At 37.8% G+C, this 18063-nt stretch overlaps 2 protein-coding genes across 17 annotated transcripts in view; one reads left to right on the forward strand and one right to left on the reverse strand.

Annotated features, from left to right (window-relative positions):
* NDUFAF5 (NADH:ubiquinone oxidoreductase complex assembly factor 5) overlaps positions 1–8454 on the reverse strand; it is a 29100-nt gene extending 20646 nt beyond the window's left edge. For 10 of the 13 annotated variants that reach the window (XR_014315574.1, XR_014315575.1, XR_014315576.1 and 7 more), the window contains exons 1-3: positions 8144–8421; positions 5503–5543; positions 1668–1731 (exon numbers count right to left, since the gene is read on the reverse strand). Coding sequence is in view for 4 of the 13 variants with exons in the window: in XM_082745448.1 (XP_082601574.1) it covers positions 1668–1731; positions 5503–5543; positions 8144–8365 (327 nt within the window). In the remaining 9 variants the exon portion in view is untranslated. Of the gene's footprint in view, positions 1–1667; positions 1732–5502; positions 5544–8143 lie in introns of all 13 variants that reach the window. The other 3 variants (XM_082745445.1, XM_082745446.1, XM_082745447.1) reach the window with 3 other exon arrangements.
* Positions 8455–8496: 42 nt separating this feature from the next.
* ESF1 (ESF1 nucleolar pre-rRNA processing protein homolog) overlaps positions 8497–18063 on the forward strand; it is a 59177-nt gene continuing 49610 nt past the window's right edge. Inside the window, exons 1-6 of one of the 4 annotated variants that reach the window (XM_082745454.1) lie at positions 8555–8644; positions 9776–9812; positions 10094–10778; positions 14054–14439; positions 15457–15570; positions 17468–17568. In XM_082745454.1, the coding sequence (XP_082601580.1) occupies positions 10136–10778; positions 14054–14439; positions 15457–15570; positions 17468–17568 (1244 nt within the window). In that variant the 5' untranslated portion in view covers positions 8555–8644; positions 9776–9812; positions 10094–10135. Of the gene's footprint in view, positions 8843–9013; positions 9813–10093; positions 10779–14053; positions 14440–15456; positions 15571–17467; positions 17569–18063 lie in introns of those variants that run through there. The other 3 variants (XM_082745451.1, XM_082745452.1, XM_082745453.1) reach the window with 3 other exon arrangements.

Genomic DNA, 18063 nt, shown 5'->3' on the forward strand with positions numbered 1-18063 from the left:
TGGGAAATTCCCGGGCTCCTTGCCCCACTACATCCCCTGACTTTTTCCAGTCACTGAAGTAACTTCAAAGTTATCTTGCATTTATTCATGCAATATTAACTTAACAAATCTTCACTGTGTATTCTAGGTATTGAGAACTTAGCAGTGACCACAAATGAGCAAGACTATGGCGTTTATATTCCAGTAAGAAAAGAGAGACACCAATTAAACAAACACATATCAGATGCCAATAAATAAGTGGAAATAAGCTATGGAAAGAGGGAAATACCCAGTGGTGAGTGGGGACCCTATTTTATAGAACAGTCAGGAAAGGAATCTTTGATGAAGAGTCATTTGAGCAAAGACTTGAAACAGGTAAAGAAGTAAGCCACCCAGATATCATGAGGAAGAACAGAGAACAACAAGTTTAATGCAAAGCCCTGGCCAGTTTGAGAGAGAGAGAGAAGGTCAGGGTTGCTGAAAAGTAAGGAATCAGGGTAAGGACATAAGGCCAGATAAATGTTAGGGGAGCCAGATCACTGAGGGTCTTATGGATTAAGAATCTGGATTATTACTGAATTAGAGGAGAAGCCAACAGCTCTGAGCAGAGGGCTGGCAATGAAATGACTTGTGCTTTGAAAGAATTACTTTGCTGTGAGAATGGACTGCTGAGGGCGAGGGTAGAAGCAGGGAGGCCAGTAAGGAGGCTACTGCAGTACAGACCAATATGATGATAATGAAAGTAGTAGGAAGTGGTAGTTACAGATATATTTTGAAATCCAAGTAATATTTGTTGATGGATTCAATGTGGGAGGTGAGGACAGAAGAGGCATCAATGAACAAGTTTTCTGGCCTGATCAATTAGAAGAATAGATTTGCCCTGTCCATGACAACAGTGTTTTGGGAGCTTCTCACACCCTTCTCCTACCAGCCTAGCCCAAGTGTATGTTTTTGTTGAAGTAGATTCAATATAGAAAGCCCACTGTAATCTGGTGTCCAACACAGTGTCACATATACAGGAGCTAAGATGATAAACAAATGTCTTTATTGTCTGAATTAGAAAATGCAAAATAAAATGGTATAAGCCTTAAAAAAGATACTTATATACAATCACATAGAAACATTTCTAATAACAATATTAATATTTTTCTCAGATAAAAGATTAGCTTAATAATATTTTCCAAATGAATGTCAATCTGATTTTACTTGAAGTATCAAAAACATTTGCACAAAATGAGAATGGAGAGCAACACATCTCATACAGATTTAAAGAAATTTTAAGTAGGAATCACTGTATAAAACAGATTGAAAAAAAAACCCACTTTAAGAAAAAAATACTTAGGAAGAGACACAAAACAACCATTGGCTCACCATTTTTTAAAAATTTAGTGATTTTGATAAAATCTAAATATGAGGGGCATCTGGGTGGCTCAGTGGGTTAACCCTCTGCCTTCAGCCCAGGTCAGGATCCCAGGATCCTGGGATTGAGCCCCACATCAGGCTCTCTGCTCAGCCTCTTTCTGCCTGCCTCTCTGCCTACTTGTGATCTCTGTTAAATAAATTAAAAAAAAACACACAAAAAACAAAAAACAAAAACTAAATATGATACAAACTGAACTAAGGAAGACTTTCTTTAACAACAGTCAATTTTATTTCTTAAGGTAAATTAAGTCACTGAATAGATATACCTTATTCAAATGTTGTGCTATGTATCCTCTTCCACAACCAACATCCAAAGCAAGGGAAAAATTTCTAAAAAATAGACACAGAAGTTATATTTTGTCTGTAATAACACAGTCTACAGGACAATTACTAAAACTGATTTTTCTTAAGTAAAAACATTTTAATGAACACAACTTTCAAAAAGTTACACCATCTGCCTTTTCTGCCTCACCTTATAAGCTGTTTCTACCAGAGAACATATTAAAGGAGCAAGTCTATCTGTTCCAGACATTCACAGGACCTCACAGTCAACTGGCTTCCCATGAGGTTGGTCCATGATGTGGATTCAAAGAACAAATTTAGTGGGGATATTTTAATTTAATTACACAAATAAAGAATGAAAAGAAGCTAACATAAGTTAACATGAAAATATCAGCATAGCTGTTAGGAACGTAATGATCCCTTTTTCTCAAATTTGTCGAGGCAGCAGATAACTTAAAATCATGTAAAATACCGTGAAATACTAATATGTTAAAATAAAAAACAAAACAAAACACCAACTAAATAGTAGCTAACTTTTACTAAAATCATAGCAGGTTTAAAGCAATATGCTAAGTGTTCAAAGTAAGTCAACCCAAGGTCACTCAACTAATAAGCAGTAATCAGAACTTGAATTCAGTTAGTCAGAATCCTGAACCAGAATTTTTTTTAATTAACATATGTAATGTATTATTAGCCCCAGGGGTACAGATCTGCCAATCATCAGTCTTACACAATCCACAGCACTCACCATAGCACATACTCTCCCCAATGTCCATAACTTAGCCACCCTATCCCTCCCTGCCCACCCCAAGCAATCTTCAGTTTGTTTTCTGAGATTAAGAGTCTCTTATGGTTTGTCTCCCTCCCTGTTCCCATCTTGTTTCATTTTTTCCCTCCCTATCTCCCACAACCCCCTCCCTGTCTCTCAAATTCCTCTTATCAGAAAGATCATACAATAGTTGTCTTTCTCTGATTGACTTATTTCACTCGGCATAATACCCTCTAGGTTCCATCCCCGTTGTTGCAAATGGCAGGATTTCGGGTTTTTTGATGGCTGCATAGTATTCCAGTGTGTGTGTGTGTGTGTGTGTGTGTGTACCACATCTTCTTTATCCATTCATCTGTTGATGGACATCTAGGTTCTTTCCATAGTTTGGTTATTGTGGACATTACTGCTATAAACATTCAGGTGCACAGACCTCTTCAGATCACTACATTTGTATCTTTAGGGTAAATACCCAGTGGTGTGATTGCTGGGTCATAGGGTAGCTCTATTTTCAACTTTTTGAGGAACCTCCATACTGTTTTCCAGAGTGGCTGCACCAGCTTGCAATCCCACCAACAGTGTAGGAGGGCTCCCCTTTCTTTGCATCCTCAACAACATCTGTTGTTTCCTGACTGGTTAATTTTAGCTATTCTGACTGGTGTGAGATGGTATCTCACTGTGCTAAACGAGAATTATTATCTCCCATACTACATTGCCTCCTCTAAGTATATGTTATACAAAACCAGTTCATACATCTAGTTGTAAGCCAAATTCATTGACAAGAAAACTTAAAAGTTTTATCCACTAATAACATTTTTTCTACTGGAACCAAAATTAGGAGTCCTTTTTCAATTTCTGTTAAAAACTTATGTCAAAAATATAGAACACCAGAGAACTGGTGGTGAGAAAGAACCATTTACTTACATAACACCCTCTATCTTGGTTGTGAACACAGGCAGTATGACATGATAAAAGTATACAAGCTTTGGGATCGGAAAGACAAGATTTAGAATTCTGAGCCTGCAATTTACTGGCTCTGTGACCATGGACAAGTGATTTAATCTTACTGAATGTTTCCCCATCTATAAAATGAAAAAGTTACTACCTCCCTCAAGAGAATTTTATGAAATGGTGCATTTAAAGTATCTAGCACAGTACAAATGCTCAACAAAAGTTAGTTATGAGTTATTTTTATCACAGATTATAACACTTCTTTAAAAAGATTTATTTATCCATGAGACAGAGAGTGCGTGCCCGTGTGCAAACGGTGGGGGGACAGGAGGATGCAGATTCCCCATCAAGCAGGAAGCCTAATCCCAGGACCCTGGGATCATGACCTGAGCCAAAGGCAGACACTTAACCTGCTGAGCCACCCAGGAGCCCCCAGTTTTATAAAAGTAATTAAATGGACTTCAGATACCACAAAGAAGACACTTAATCTGTGGGGTTAAGTTTTTTTAAGAATCAACAAAAGATCAGTGTGGACAATATAAACTATACTTCATAACAATAGAACATTAGTGCAAGGGCATTTACACTGGTATTTTTTTAGACTGTATTTTTAATAATTTAGTTCTAAAGAGTTAATGTTAGTTTAAAACATGCTTTTAGCCACAATCCCAAGTCTCACTGTAGATCTATGTTTTGCTCAGTACTATGACATAAAAGACTGCAAAATCCATACTAACTTGGAAAATTTATTTCATTTTTATTCAATGGCCTATAATCCAGGCAAATGACTGCAGTACAGAGAGCTAGCTACTTGTTTCAAATCCTTAAAATAATGGAACTAATAAAACAGATGAAATGGGGGTGATTATCCATAACAATGAAGAATTTTTTACCATATGAAATTAATTCATCCCTAAACTCTTTTAAGTAGCAAGAAATCTCTAAAAAATGATTTGAGTTTTTGATTTTTAAAAAATTCCCCTTTTTATAAACAAATGTAATAAATTCATCCCTTGTTTGTCTAATTTAATGGATGTCTTTAGAAAAAAGAGCACAAAAAAGTGATTTGCTAAGATCATAGAACAATCTACAGTAAAGACATTATTTAACTATTATTTATGTGGCTCCTGCCACACATCTATAAATGTAAAATTTTTGTTATGCCTAACACAGAGCAAAGAATTCATCAAGGTTTTATTTTTTAATAATTTTTTTTTAATTTGACAGAGAGAGATCACAAGTAGGCAGAGAGAGATAGAGGAGGAAGCAGGCTCCACTCCGAGCAGAGAGCCCGAAGCGGGACTCGATCCCAGGACCCCGAGATCATGACCTGAGCCGAAGGCAGAGGCTTAACCCACTGAGCCACCCAGGCACCCATGGTTTTAATATTTCTTCAAAGTGTTCTCAAATCTGCCACTATATAATTGTCAGAGAAACCTACTGCCATTAACAATACTTAAGATAAAATGGCCAAAGTCTCATATAACCCGAGTGGGGAATGAATCTAGGTAGTCTCTTTCCTTCACTTAGCCAAAGATTCTGTTGTTAATTGTAGTTAAAATTTTAAAGCTAGGTTTAGTAAAACTTAAAAATTCACAGGCGGTCAATTTTCATCTTCATTTTTGGAGCAATGTTTTCATTACTGGCTTTTAGCCAAATGAAACTGAATCAGTAATTCAGGTTCATAAAGAAGCTATAAGCTGAGCTTCTATTCTTTTTTTTTCCAACAAGGGGAAAAAAAGAACACTTACTTGCTCTTCAGACATAAAAAAGGAGCGATCTGGGGCGCCTGGGTGGCTCAGTCAGTTAAGCATCTGCATTTGGCACAGGTCATGATCTCAGGGTCTTGGGATCAAGCCCCACATCAGTCTCCCTGCTCAGTTGGGAGTCTGCTTCTCCCTTTCCCTGTGCTCCTGTTTTTTTTCTTACTCTCTCTCCCAAATTAAAAAAAAAAAGGAGAGACTTAAGAGTGATTAAAATCACTAATCCCAGTAATAAATTCCTTCAGATTCTGCCATTCAAAACATTAAGCTCTCAACATTCAATCTCTTAAATCTTCAGTCAAAAGTTAATTGCATTTTATTATGATAGTCATCACATACCTCGCTATGTCATACACACGGTCTGCAATCCGACTTCCAACCTAAAGGATTACAAGCAGCAATGATGTATACAAGTTGAATAGGTTTAACAAAGGAGCAACACTTTTTCAGTATTCAATAATCCACAGGTTACTTATGTTTCTACATATTGTTAAGTACTTCTCACTATCCCACTTTCAATTTGACCACAAATTATATAAATCTGACCATAAATTATAAACAAAATAAATTATACTATCCCAGGAAACAAACTGAAGTGAATTACTTCAGAAGTCCATTTAATGAACCCAAGACTAAATATCCATGAATATGTATGTATACGTTGGCCTTTACATTCTATGTTCTATATAAGATTATAAGGATAAGAAGCAACAGAAGCATAACAGATACATTATTGTCCAGAGATATTAGCATGAAGTATATGAAAGTGAAAAAATATTGTTAGCTAGGGTTTATTACAGATCAATGTGTAAATGATCAATTAAAAACTCTATTATTTGAAGACTCATAGGAAATTCTGTGAAACTACTACACAAGTAAGCTGCTTTTCCAAGGAACATGTGCAAATTAGAAAGTCAGTCACTTCTGAAGAACCTGCGCTTCAGGCTATTCTTCCTAGTCCCATCCCAATTTAAAAGAGGCCATAAGGAAAGTGCTTCCTTTTGCCAGGCTAGCTTCATCTGACAGGAGTAAAGATGTGAGAGCCCAAGATTCTTCACATTCCTCTATTCCTTCATAAACACCCCAGAGCTTCTATTAGGACTTGGAAGTTCAGAACATATGTGTACTTGCTTTGGGGGGAAAGAAGGGGAAAGGAAAGAGGTATACCAGAAGTCTTTCCCTGGAGGAGTCTACTTTGTATATCATTCTTATTATGAATAACTTGTTTATTACAAAAAGAACATTCATATACTTCACCTCATTTATTCTAGTCCTACAGATTGATAAGGCCTCAGTCAATTCATAATCTACACACTTTGCTTGGAGAAGAGTGGTTAGAAATATACATCTTCTAAGTATATGTCATTATAAGCCCTAAGAACCAACACAGTCAATCACCTGGTCAGGCCAAACTTGCACAGAGTTCTGTCCAAAGGAGCTCAAAAACTGTTTCTTGCTTTGGCTTTTAAGAGTTCACTACACTTAACATCAATTTTAATTCATTCCCAAAGAAACATTCACTTAGGCCTGAAGTTGGAGCTGTGTGTCCACAGAGTACAAACCCTCAGTTTCTAGTCCACTTGGGCAGAGGAAGAGGTCTTTCAAACAAGTATAAATCAGAGATCTTAATTTATCTTAATTAATTTTCCTAAAACATAAACCAGATCCCATCATCCCACTACTTAAAGACATCCAGGCGCTCAACAGGCTAGGAGTGCCCAGATGGTTCAGTCGGTTAAAAGACTGACTCTTGATATTTGGCTCCAGTAATGATCTCAGGGTTGTGAGATCAAGCCCCAGGGTTGATTTTCCACCCCCTATCCCCAAAACCAAAACCAAAAAACCATTCAACAGGTTCACATTCCTTTAGAGCAGGGCTGACCAACAGAAAAACAATGAGAACAATATATGTCACTTTTAAAAAGTAAAAAGGAACAGGAGAGATTATTTTTCACATATTTTACTTAACACAATATATCAAAACTACCATTTCTTTTTTTTAAAAAATATTTTATTTCTTTGACACAAAGAGGGATCACAAGTAGGCAGAGAGGCAGGCAGAGAGAAAGGGGGAAGCAGGTTACCTGCTAAGCAGAGAGCCCGTTCCGGGGCTTGATCCCAGGACCCTGAGATAATGCCATGAGGCGAGGGCAGAGGCTTAACCCACTGAGCCACCCAAGCGCCCCTCAAAACTACAATTTCAACAGGTAATCAAGATTTTTAAAAATCTACTAATGAAATATTTTGCATCCTTTTTTCACACTAAGTTACTGAAATCCGGTGCATTTTACAGATGCATTGCATCTCAATTGGACTAGCTATATTTCAAGCACTCAATAGCCACATGTGGCCAGTGATTATCATACTGACTGGGCAGTTCAGCTGGACGAGAAAATCCAAAGTTCCTATCTTCTACTGCCCTAATAACCTGCGCCCTCCCTGACCTCCTCTCCCACTCTCTCCTTCACCGAAGCTTCAGTAGAGACCTCAATAAGGTCCTTTCCGCCTCAGAAACTCTTCTTCCCTTTGCTTAAAGGCTATTCCCTCCAGATCTTAGCTTGCCTAATTCCTCATCATGTCGTCTGCCTGAGCGGCCTTCTCTGACCATCGCAGTCATTATACTACTTCACTTAAGCACCTCACCTTACTTCTTTGGCTGAAATTACATTTCTTGTTCACCGACGCCCACAAGAATAAAATTTCCTGAAGGTAGCGGTCTCATTCTGCCCATGACAGAGGTGTAACTCAAGCAATATTTGCTGTGAGTGAGTGAATGGATGAAGGAATAGCAACGTACAAATAACCTCACCCACCCGCTCAGTGATTACGGTAGACGCTCAGATAGGCAGGGCAGCTGCTCAAGGTCATCCGGCGAGATGGGGCGAAGTGGGTTCAGGTGGGGTCGGCTGGGGCCTGGCCGGAGCCCCTCATCCGGCGCCAAAGCTAGGGGCCGTCCTCTCCCACTGCCCCGCGGACTTACCTCCTCTTTCAGGTAGTCAAACTTCATCGGCTCAGGCTGCCGGGCCGCCCAGTTTTTCTGTTTCCTCTTCAAATCCCGATCGAAGATATTTAGGGCTCTCGTCGAGGTGCTGCCTGGGGAAGAAACGCCGGACGCGACTTCCCTGAGGCCGAGGTTCTTTACTGGTACCCCAGCCGCGGGAGATCGCATTCTCAAGACCCAAAGACCGCCAAGCCGCAACATGTCCGGCTGAGACGCCACTTACCGGCGCACTTATCTTGCGCATGCGCCACTGCGGCTCCCGCGCCTGCGCCGAAGATCGCCGCAGAAAGGAAAGGGGAGGTAGTTTGGCCGGCCTCTCTTGCCATCACGGCGAAGCGTCACGCAGAGGATTGTGGGTGTGGGTCGCACGTGAGATTCGGCGAGAACTCGGGGGAGGTGAGTGGATTTCGATTTCTAGAAGTTGGGCTGTGGAGAGTCCCGAACCGGTTTTTGACAGGGTCTTCTTTGGATTCATGAGGGGTTGCGCTCTTTTTCTTTCCCATTCCGGCCTCATTTTTCAGACTTTTTGGTCCTCGCCAGGGTCTTGTCGAGGGGCCTCAGCCCAGTAGCTGTGCCTTGAGGTTTGGGCTTGGAAAGGAGATCGCCGTTCTAGGACCACCCTGCTGTTCTCTGCCTTAGAGGGTGGTTAGAGGGGACAGTGAAGGTGGGCGTCGGAAGGTGAGGTCAGGTCATCCATCTCTGAATATCTAACGTTTATCGAATGCTTTTGTTGTAAACATTTATATGCATTGCCACTCACAGTTGAATGAGATGGTACCTGCCTCGGTCCCTAACTGTTTAGAGGGTTAAATGCTTCATGTATAAGTGCATTATTGAAACCTGTGTGTCTTTTTTTTGATTTATAAAAATTGTTTTCAAATTTAAGTAAAAATTCAAGGCTTGCTTTCAGAACAAAGCACTGCTATTGCTACCCTGCTTGATCAGTTCCTTTTTGTTAATGATAGTCAACGACTCTGGGGATGCCTGGGTGGCTCATCGGTTAAGGGTCTGCCTTCGGCTTCGTCGTGATCCCACGATCCTGGGATCGAATTCCCCATGGGCCCCTAGTTCAGCGGGGAGCGTGCGTCTCCCTTTACCTGCTGCTCTCCTGCTTGTGCGCGGTCTCTCTCTCTCTCTGACGAATGGATAGATAATCTTTAAAAAAAAAAAAAAATTAGCTCCGCAAAAATCTAATCGAGATGGGGAAAAATACTAATCTCTCTCTCTGTCTCCCTCTTCTCTCTCTCTCTCACACACACACACACACACACACACACACAAACACACAGTCTAATATGTTTGGGGAGAATCAGCCCACTTGGGCCTTATAGAATAAATTATAGAGAGAACTGATGTTTGTTAATAACTAGGATAAAAATTTGCCAGGTTTTTGAAGGATGGTAGGAGTTAAAGAGGGAGTTTTGTGAACCGAATCTGAATTGATTTGAGTCTATTTAGTTAGGAGACCAGCCTTGTACAACTAAGGACTGATCAGAGTAGTAGCATGAAGTAAGGACTAACAGGAAGAGTGGGACCAGAATGTGAAGAAACAAATAGGATCAACTGAGGCTTGGGAAACTTTTGATTACGTTAGCTTTTAACTTTTAACAGGTACACAGGTATACAAAAAGAAATGTAGAAATTCCAGGTGAGTGCAGTTGGCTAGTAAGCGTTTGTCTCCCTCTGTAAAGCCCTGGAATTGTGCTTGGTTTTGTTTTAAATTTATTTCTATGCTCTGTAGTCAAAAGAGGATATTCTGATAGTTTTTGCTTTTCTGTATGTGACTCAGAATAAGTTTGGGAAATGAAATTGGATGTGTTACCTTTATTTATATTTAACTTAGACTATATTGTGAATAAGCATTTTTTTTCCCTAAGTATCTTTTTAAAACTAATTCTTCATTATCATAATATTTGTTTCACTTCTTAGGATTTGATTTCTTGAAGCATTTGTCCAGTCAGACATTTAAAAATGGCATCCAAACAAGAAATAATGAGTGACCAGCGGTTTAGGAGGGTTACAAAAGATCCAAGATTTTGGGAGATGCCAGAAAAGGACCGAAAAGTCAAAATTGACAAGAGATTTCGAGCAATGTTTCATGACAAAAGGTTCAAGTTGAATTATGCTGTGGATAAAAGAGGACGCCCTATCAACCACAGCACTACAGAGGACTTGAAACGTTTTTATGATCTTTCAGATTCTGATTCAGATCTATCTGATGAAGATGGTAAAGCATTGAACCAAAAGAAGATGAAGAAGAAAAAACCCCAGACTAACAACAAAATAGAATCAAAAAGTATAGTTGAGGAGAAAAAGAAAGAAACCAAGAAAATTAACCAGAAGGATTCTGGAGATAAAAATGATTTAGATAACTCTGACAAAATCCAGAAAATGAAAAAGTCATGCAAACCTAAGAAGGTAGATTCAAAAACAATTCCCAAGAAAGACACAGACGAATTTACACAAAAAAGGACAAAAGAGAAAAAAAGCATTATTCAGCATAGTACAGACGCATGTCCCAAAGGAAAACTAAGCACAGGCGACTTGGGCCACTCTGAAATTGTGAAATCTCCCAAGGTCAAGGACTCTGAAGCAAGAAGAGAAATGCAGTCAGGTTGGTTGGAAAGAATTATAGGTTCTTTTATATTACATTATTTGTTTTTAGACTGATTTTTTTAAAAAGGCATATATAGCATTTTCATAGTCTAATGGGAATGATCAAATGCTTATTTGGGAGCATAAAGCTGTGAAAGAAAAAAAATGCCACATAATGATTATTTTTTATTTGGTGCTATAATGGCTAGGAGAGAAAAACTTGAGACTAAGCAATGATTTTGATTTGTGGTAGGCACTAGTGAAAGTTATATTCTTCAAGCAGATCAAGTGTTATATGTTGTCATGAATAGTAAGAGAAGGTGTGTGTGAAGAGGGCTAGTAGAGTTGTGTATTCATCCATCCTTCATTCATTCAACTATTAGTAACTAATATGTGGCAGGTAGAACGTGAGTAAGACATGGTTCCCCATCTTGGGGCTACTGCTAGCCTGTGCAAATTAGAAAATGTTATGCCCTTTTGGATACATAGAACTCCTACTAGAGTTCACAGTTTGGTAAGGGACAGCATCTTTGAGTGAAGCGGTAGGTTTATTCCCCGTGAGTAGACACAGCACCTTTACAAGGTGCATAGCTAGTTGAGTGGATTTTATCTTGATTTCAGCCCTTCATAAGATCCTGTATTGCAAATAAAAGCCTGCTAAACTCTGCAGTGGCACCAGCCAACTGTTTCAATATATAATCAACTTAAATTTTAATGGCATAGTTCACATTCTATTTTCATACTAATCTGAAGTATAAAATTTGGACGAGCCACATTACAAGTGCTCACTTGCTGCATGTGGCTGCTGGTTATGTACGGGACACCACAGATCTAATGTAGAAGAAATTAGATCTATAATATAATATAAATAACAGTATGTGCCATAAAAAGTGTTTAGCAGAGGGCCATGGGAATTCAGAGGAAGAGGTCACTCTAAGGTATGGTAATCAGAGAAATTCTTAAGGGAAGTACCAATGGGTTTGGAAAAAGTAAATCAAGAGACCAGAGTACTCAATATAGAAAGGACTTTGAGCAAAGATGTGGTTGGATATGTTCAGAAGAGATCAGTATTCCCATTTAATTAGATAATAAGGTCTCTGAAGGGGTAAGTAGGTAATACAACTAGAGATCGTTGTTCGGAACTAAGAAACATCTGTTCTGGTTCATGCTTGCTTGTTTACTGAGCTTGTTAAAATTTGGTGTCACCTCCAGTAGCAAGAAATTTTGAGTGTTGGTTTTGCCTGTTGTTTATGTTGTTAACTGAAAATTGGTATTCAGATGAGCCAAAGCCTGGCCATGGTTACAAGATTCAAGGAAGATAGATATTGGGAAAAAGAGAAAACTAGACAGGCTGAGATCACATTTGAAAGATAGGAGGTATTAGGTAGGGGATAGAATTCTAGACAGCAGGGACTAGGAGGTCAGAGTGGGATCTCATTCCTTTTGTAGTGGAACCAGGAGGCAGCAAACTGAGGTATAGGGAGAGGGATAGGAGTTTGGTTACTGAAATTGGAGAATAAGATCAAAATAGGAACAGCAGCAGGGTTTGTTTGATGCTGTTTGTGAGGTAAATTAGTCTAGCATCTTTCAAATTTCACTTGATTTAGGGCACTGGATTAATAAAACATATCCATACACTCATTTGGATTGATTTTACAGAATCTTTTTGCTTATCTTTTTTATTGAAATTTCTCAGTAAACTTGAGAAATTAGGATAGATTAATCAGGAAACAAGGCTAAAGTGATTTATGTGAGGGTATACAGAGTTGGGCCTGCAGTTCACGTCTTGGAAAATCTTTCTACTGCATCATGTTGCTTCTAGTCGTTTACATCCATTCCACAATCCAGAAAGGCATTATGTAATAAGTAGGGATAAATGACTTTATATGTACACCATCTTTTGTTCATTATTCATCAGTTACCAGCAACTACTGTGTGCAGAGAGGTGTTTTTTTTTGTTTGTTTTTTAAGATGTTATTTATTTGAGAGAGAGATCATGAGCAGGGGGAAGTGGGTAGAAGGAGAAGCAGACTCCCCACTGAGCAGGGAGCCCAATGTGAGACTCCATCACAGGACCGTGGGATCATGACCTGAGCTAAAGGTAGGTGCCAACCTACTGAGCCACCCAGGCACCCCTGCAGAGAGCTTTTTAAATGCTACAAGGTAAAGGTGATGGAAAGAGTGCAATTTGGTATTTTGTGTTGTAAATGTTGATGCCTAGGACTTGCACTCCTAAGAACTTATTTTAAGTAAATGCTTGCACATTTGTGCAAAGAATGTGCATCTTAGGGCTGCCTGGGTGGCTCAGTTGTTAAGCCTCTGCCTTCGTCTCAGGTCATGATCGTGGGGTCCTGGGATCCATCCTGGCACTGGCTCCCTGCTCAGTGGGAAGCCTGCTACTCCCTCTCCCACTCCCCCAGCTTGTATTCCCTCTCACTGTCTCTCTCTTTCTGTCAAGTAAATAAATAAAATCTTTAAAAAAGAAAATTTACACCTTAGCATTGTTTTTAAAATGTAAAAAGTAATATAAATCATTAGGGACTTGATTAAATTGTGATATACCCAAACATGTTTATGATATATAAAGATTTTATTTGTTTATTTGGCAAAAAGATAGAGTACAAGTAGTCAGAGGGAGAGGGAGAAGCAGACTCTCCACTGAGCAAAGAGCCCTCTGCGGGGCTCGATCCCAGGTCGCAGGGATCATGACCTGAGCTGAAGGCAGAGGCTTAACTGATTGAGCCACCCAGGCACCCCTCCCTTTTCCTTTTCCTGAGCTCAATGCATTTTACATAGTTGATGATAAATATTTAGTCAATGAATGACTATTATAAGACTATAGGACCAAGAAAAAAATAAGTTCGAATTTCATTCCAAGTGTTAAGCTTTTAATGTTTTTTTTCTTTTAATTCTGCAAGCAGAGCCTATAAGCAGAAACATAAGTTCCAATTTAAAGGTGAATAAAATGTGCAAGGTACTGTGTAATCAACATATTCACATCCCCACAGCAGAATCATATGATTGCTTTTGAAGTAGAAAATGAGTTTTTTCAGAGTTATGTGTATAAAAAAATCCAACTTAAGTAAAAATAGTCTTTTACTTTTCATATATCGCTAACCATAGTTAGTTACTAAGTTCAAGATTTAGCAGAAAACTTACTATTTTGCTCTGCGTATGTGATCGCATCCACAACACAACTTATATTCTTCCTGGATTTGAGGTCAAAATTAGTTGGATTCAATTTAATTGTGTCTACATTTTCTTAATTTCTCCCTCCTTTAATCTTTTTTGCAGTGATTCCTCTAATAATGGCAAGAGACAGTGACGGTTATGAAAGCTCTGCAGGTGGTAAGATGGTTGACAAAGATGCTCTGGAGGAAGATTCAGAAAGTGCTAGTGAAATAGGTGATGAGGAATCTGAAGATGGAATTACACGTACTGGTAGAGCTTCAGCTGATGATGATGATGATGATGAAAATGAAAGTGATGAGGAGGAAGATGAAGATGAGGATAGTGACAATGATGATGAAAGTGACAGTGGCCCTGATCTTGCAAGGGGTAAAGGAAATATAGAAACTAGTTCTGAAGATGAAGAAGATATGGCAGATTTACTGCCAGAGGACTCTGGTTTTGAGCATGCTTGGAGAGAATTAGATAAAGATGCTCCTCGGGCTGATGAGGTGAACTTCTGAATAAATAAGATTATTTGTGAAAAGCATAGTTAAAGTCACTTTTGTAGATGGTAGAATTGCTGTCATTAAACTGAGTTGGAAAACGTTTTTAGTAAATAATAATCTTAATGATTGTTCTGACTGAAACTTTTTGGTACAAAAAAACTTCTTGATATGGATTGTAGCTATATAAATTAGATGTTTGTCCAAGCAAATAGGGATTAGTTAAAGAAATAATTAAAGGTCACATGAAATTTTTGAGATTTATTATGTGACAGACAGTGAGAGGGAACACAATCAGGGAGAGTGGGAGAGGGAAAAGCAGGCTTCCTGCTGAGCAAGGAGCCTGATGGTGGGACTTGATCCCAGGACCCTGGGATCTTGAACCAAAGGTAGACCCCTAATGACTGACACTCAGGCACCCCAGGTCACATGAAATTTTTAGAAGATATTTACTGTAGCTGGTAGTTTATATTTCAGTTCCTACTGCACTGTTAGAAACGCTTTAGGGTAATATACTCAATCTCCATACTAATGCACGGGTAGCAAAATAGCTTAACAAACTTGGGTGTTAAAAAGTAAACTGATTGGGATACCCAGGTGGCTCAGTTGGTTAAGCTGCCTTCTGCTCAAGTCATGATCCCAGGGTCCTGTGATTGGGTCCCATGTCGGGCTCCCTGCCCAGTGAGGAGCTTGTTTCTCCTTCTACCTGCCACTTCCCTGCTTGTACTCTCTCTCTCTGGCAAATGAACAAATACATAAAATTAAAAAAAAAAAAAAAAAAAGTCAGCTGATTATCAAGTTCTGATTCAAGAACGAAGAACTGAGTAAGAGAGAGTGCTTATCTATCTGTTGACATTTTTACCATTGTGTGACTCAGGCGAAGTTTAACATATTGAAACGACTTAGGTAAATACTGTATTTTCAGATTTCAGAATTTGGGGGAAAGAAGACATTTTTTTATATATTTTGCAAGTGATGGGAATGATAGAGATTATGTAATATTTAATTTTTCTCATTTCTTAGGTTACACGTCGATTAGCAGTTTGCAACATGGACTGGGACAGATTAAAGGCAAAAGATTTGCTAGCTCTGTTCAATTCATTTAAACCTAAAGGGGGTGTTATATTTTCTGTAAAGGTGAGAATTGATTTCATTTTGAAATATTTCTAAACATTTTTAAGTTTAATCTTTTTTTAAGTCATAGTTTTCCTTTTAAGGAAAAATAATCTGGCAGTCGTCTGGTATAGTTAGGCACAAAACTTGTAGAATAGATGTAAAAGTTAGAAAGGAAGAGACAAAATTATTGCTCTCTATACGTTATACGATTGTATGTATTTTAAAAATCTAAAGAATACAATTGAAAAGCTATTATAAGGCTCAATAAAGGGACAAGTAAAATAAATATTTTTTAAATTGCATTCTTCAATTCTTAACCAATTAAGAATAATCTATTTTTGCTAGCAGCAGAAATGTAAAATTCTTGGGAATTACCTTAAATATATATAATATATATGAAGTAAACTATAACACTGGATAAATTTGAAAAATTTAAGTAATTGTTGAGATACCATATTTCTGGAGAGCAAGCCTAGTGATTAAGAATCTAGGTTTTTCAGTATGACAGACCCGCATTCAAATCTTGACCCTGATACATGCCATGTGATCTTGGGCATTTTATTAATTTCTCAGATGTGTTCTCTCACCTGACAAGCGGATGTAATAATAGTATTTCCTAGGGTAGTTGTAAGAATGAAATGAAAAGAAGCTCACATTAAGTATTTAGTTACAATCTCAGTTCAGATCAAAGAAAAAGGATACCAGTAATCATCTAGAAGAATAAATAAGTGAGAATGACTAATAAATTTTTAGGAAAACATACCAGTATAAAAGGATTTGCTCTGTGAGGTACAACATGTGAACATTTTATATTACTACAAGAGTTAACAGTTTGGTTAAAAATGGAAAGACAAATTGATGGAATGAAATAGGTAAATAGAAAAATTCATATTATAATACAGGCCAAAGTAAGCTTGAATTGGGACAAATGAGTGAGTCTTTGTATAAAGAGCTTAGTTCAGATCTTCACCTCATCATAGTCCAAAATATACTCCAGATAAAGTAAGAAAAAAAAAGTTAAGCCATAGAAACAGAATAAAATAGGATTGTGTTTCTGTTAAATCTTGTGTTTCAGAAAATGCATGGTAAGAATTTCTAGACTTAGAAAAACAGAATCAGCAGATGCGACTACATATGTATTTAAAACTTCTACATCAAAACCTATTACCACTCAAATTAGTAAGGAAAACTCAAATCCCCTATTTAATAAATGCATATTGCAGAGAACTCAGAAAAGCATGTATTGGTTAGCAAAAATATATTAAGCCCAGTAATGTCAAAATAAGACAAATTAATACAGTTTTATTTTTTCTCAAAAGTAGCCAACATACAAAAATTATCAAATCCCAGTGAGGGTGAATTCTTTTTCTTTTACCAAGACCCTCTAAACGGTGTGGTAAGATTACTATCAGTTCTTTTCTATTTAAAGTATTTCTTAAAAGAAGGCATTGGATAAATGATATGACTTAAGAGAGAAAACAAAATTGTTTTTCTTTATGTTTTATATACTCCCTTAATCATTTTTGTGTATTTTATGCCAACTATTTAACCTAGTCATTTGTGTGTGTGTGTGTGTGTGTGTGTGTACGTACTTTAAGTTCCTTGAGCACTTAGAGTCTTCTTTTGCTTTTCTTAATTTTTCCTTTGGATCCCAGGACCATCTTGTTCTAGTTGACATATGCAGGAGATAAATCTATTTTTGTTCTCAAGCTCCATATCTGTTACTCTCTAGTGAAAACTATTTTTAAGGAGATTCCTCAGGGTGTTTTAGCTTCCTGTAGTAGGTTTGGAAGTGAGTCATCCTTGCTGTTTTCATCGAGTTCGCTTGTAACTCTCAGAATTCCTGACCTTGACAGGTTTGGATGTTTTAAGATAAGTAAAGTATAAATTACATTGATCTTATTTTTTGTGTGTCTAGATATATCCTTCGGAGTTCGGAAAGGAGAGGATGAAGGAAGAGCAAGTTCAAGGACCAGTAGAGTTATTAAGTATTCCTGAAGATGCCCCTGAAAAGGACTGGTATTAACCTTTTACAGAAAATAAAACTAAATCTAAATTCATTTCACTAACTCAGAATTCTGGTCACTTTAATGGGACTAAAGTATATGTTGTGCCTGCCTTTTATAATTTAAAACAAGTTGCAAGCAGATTAAAGTCTATCAGAAGTGGCACACTATTCCAACAACCTTTTGTGTGTATATTCATATTTCTATATTCACCAAAACAATTATTGAAATTTTGAAAAACATTTCATGATTAGACTGATTTAAGGTTCTCAACCTCTTTGCTCTTAGTAAGTTTTGCTTTTTTCCTGGAATAAGTTTTTATCATCGTAATGTATAGAAAAAAATTTAAGGTAGTTTTTAAACCACTAGGTGGAGCTATTTGTGCACGTAATAAAAATGGTAGTTAAATAGATGAGTGGCAGAACAGCCAATGAAGACCCTCAAGGAGAATGTTGTAGTTCAATGAAATTAAACTTATAACCATTTAGACTTGAAAACACATAAATAT

Source organism: Mustela nivalis (genome assembly GCF_964662115.1).
Source record: "Mustela nivalis genome assembly, chromosome: 8".
In the NCBI taxonomy this organism is placed as follows: Eukaryota; Metazoa; Chordata; class Mammalia; order Carnivora; family Mustelidae; genus Mustela; species Mustela nivalis.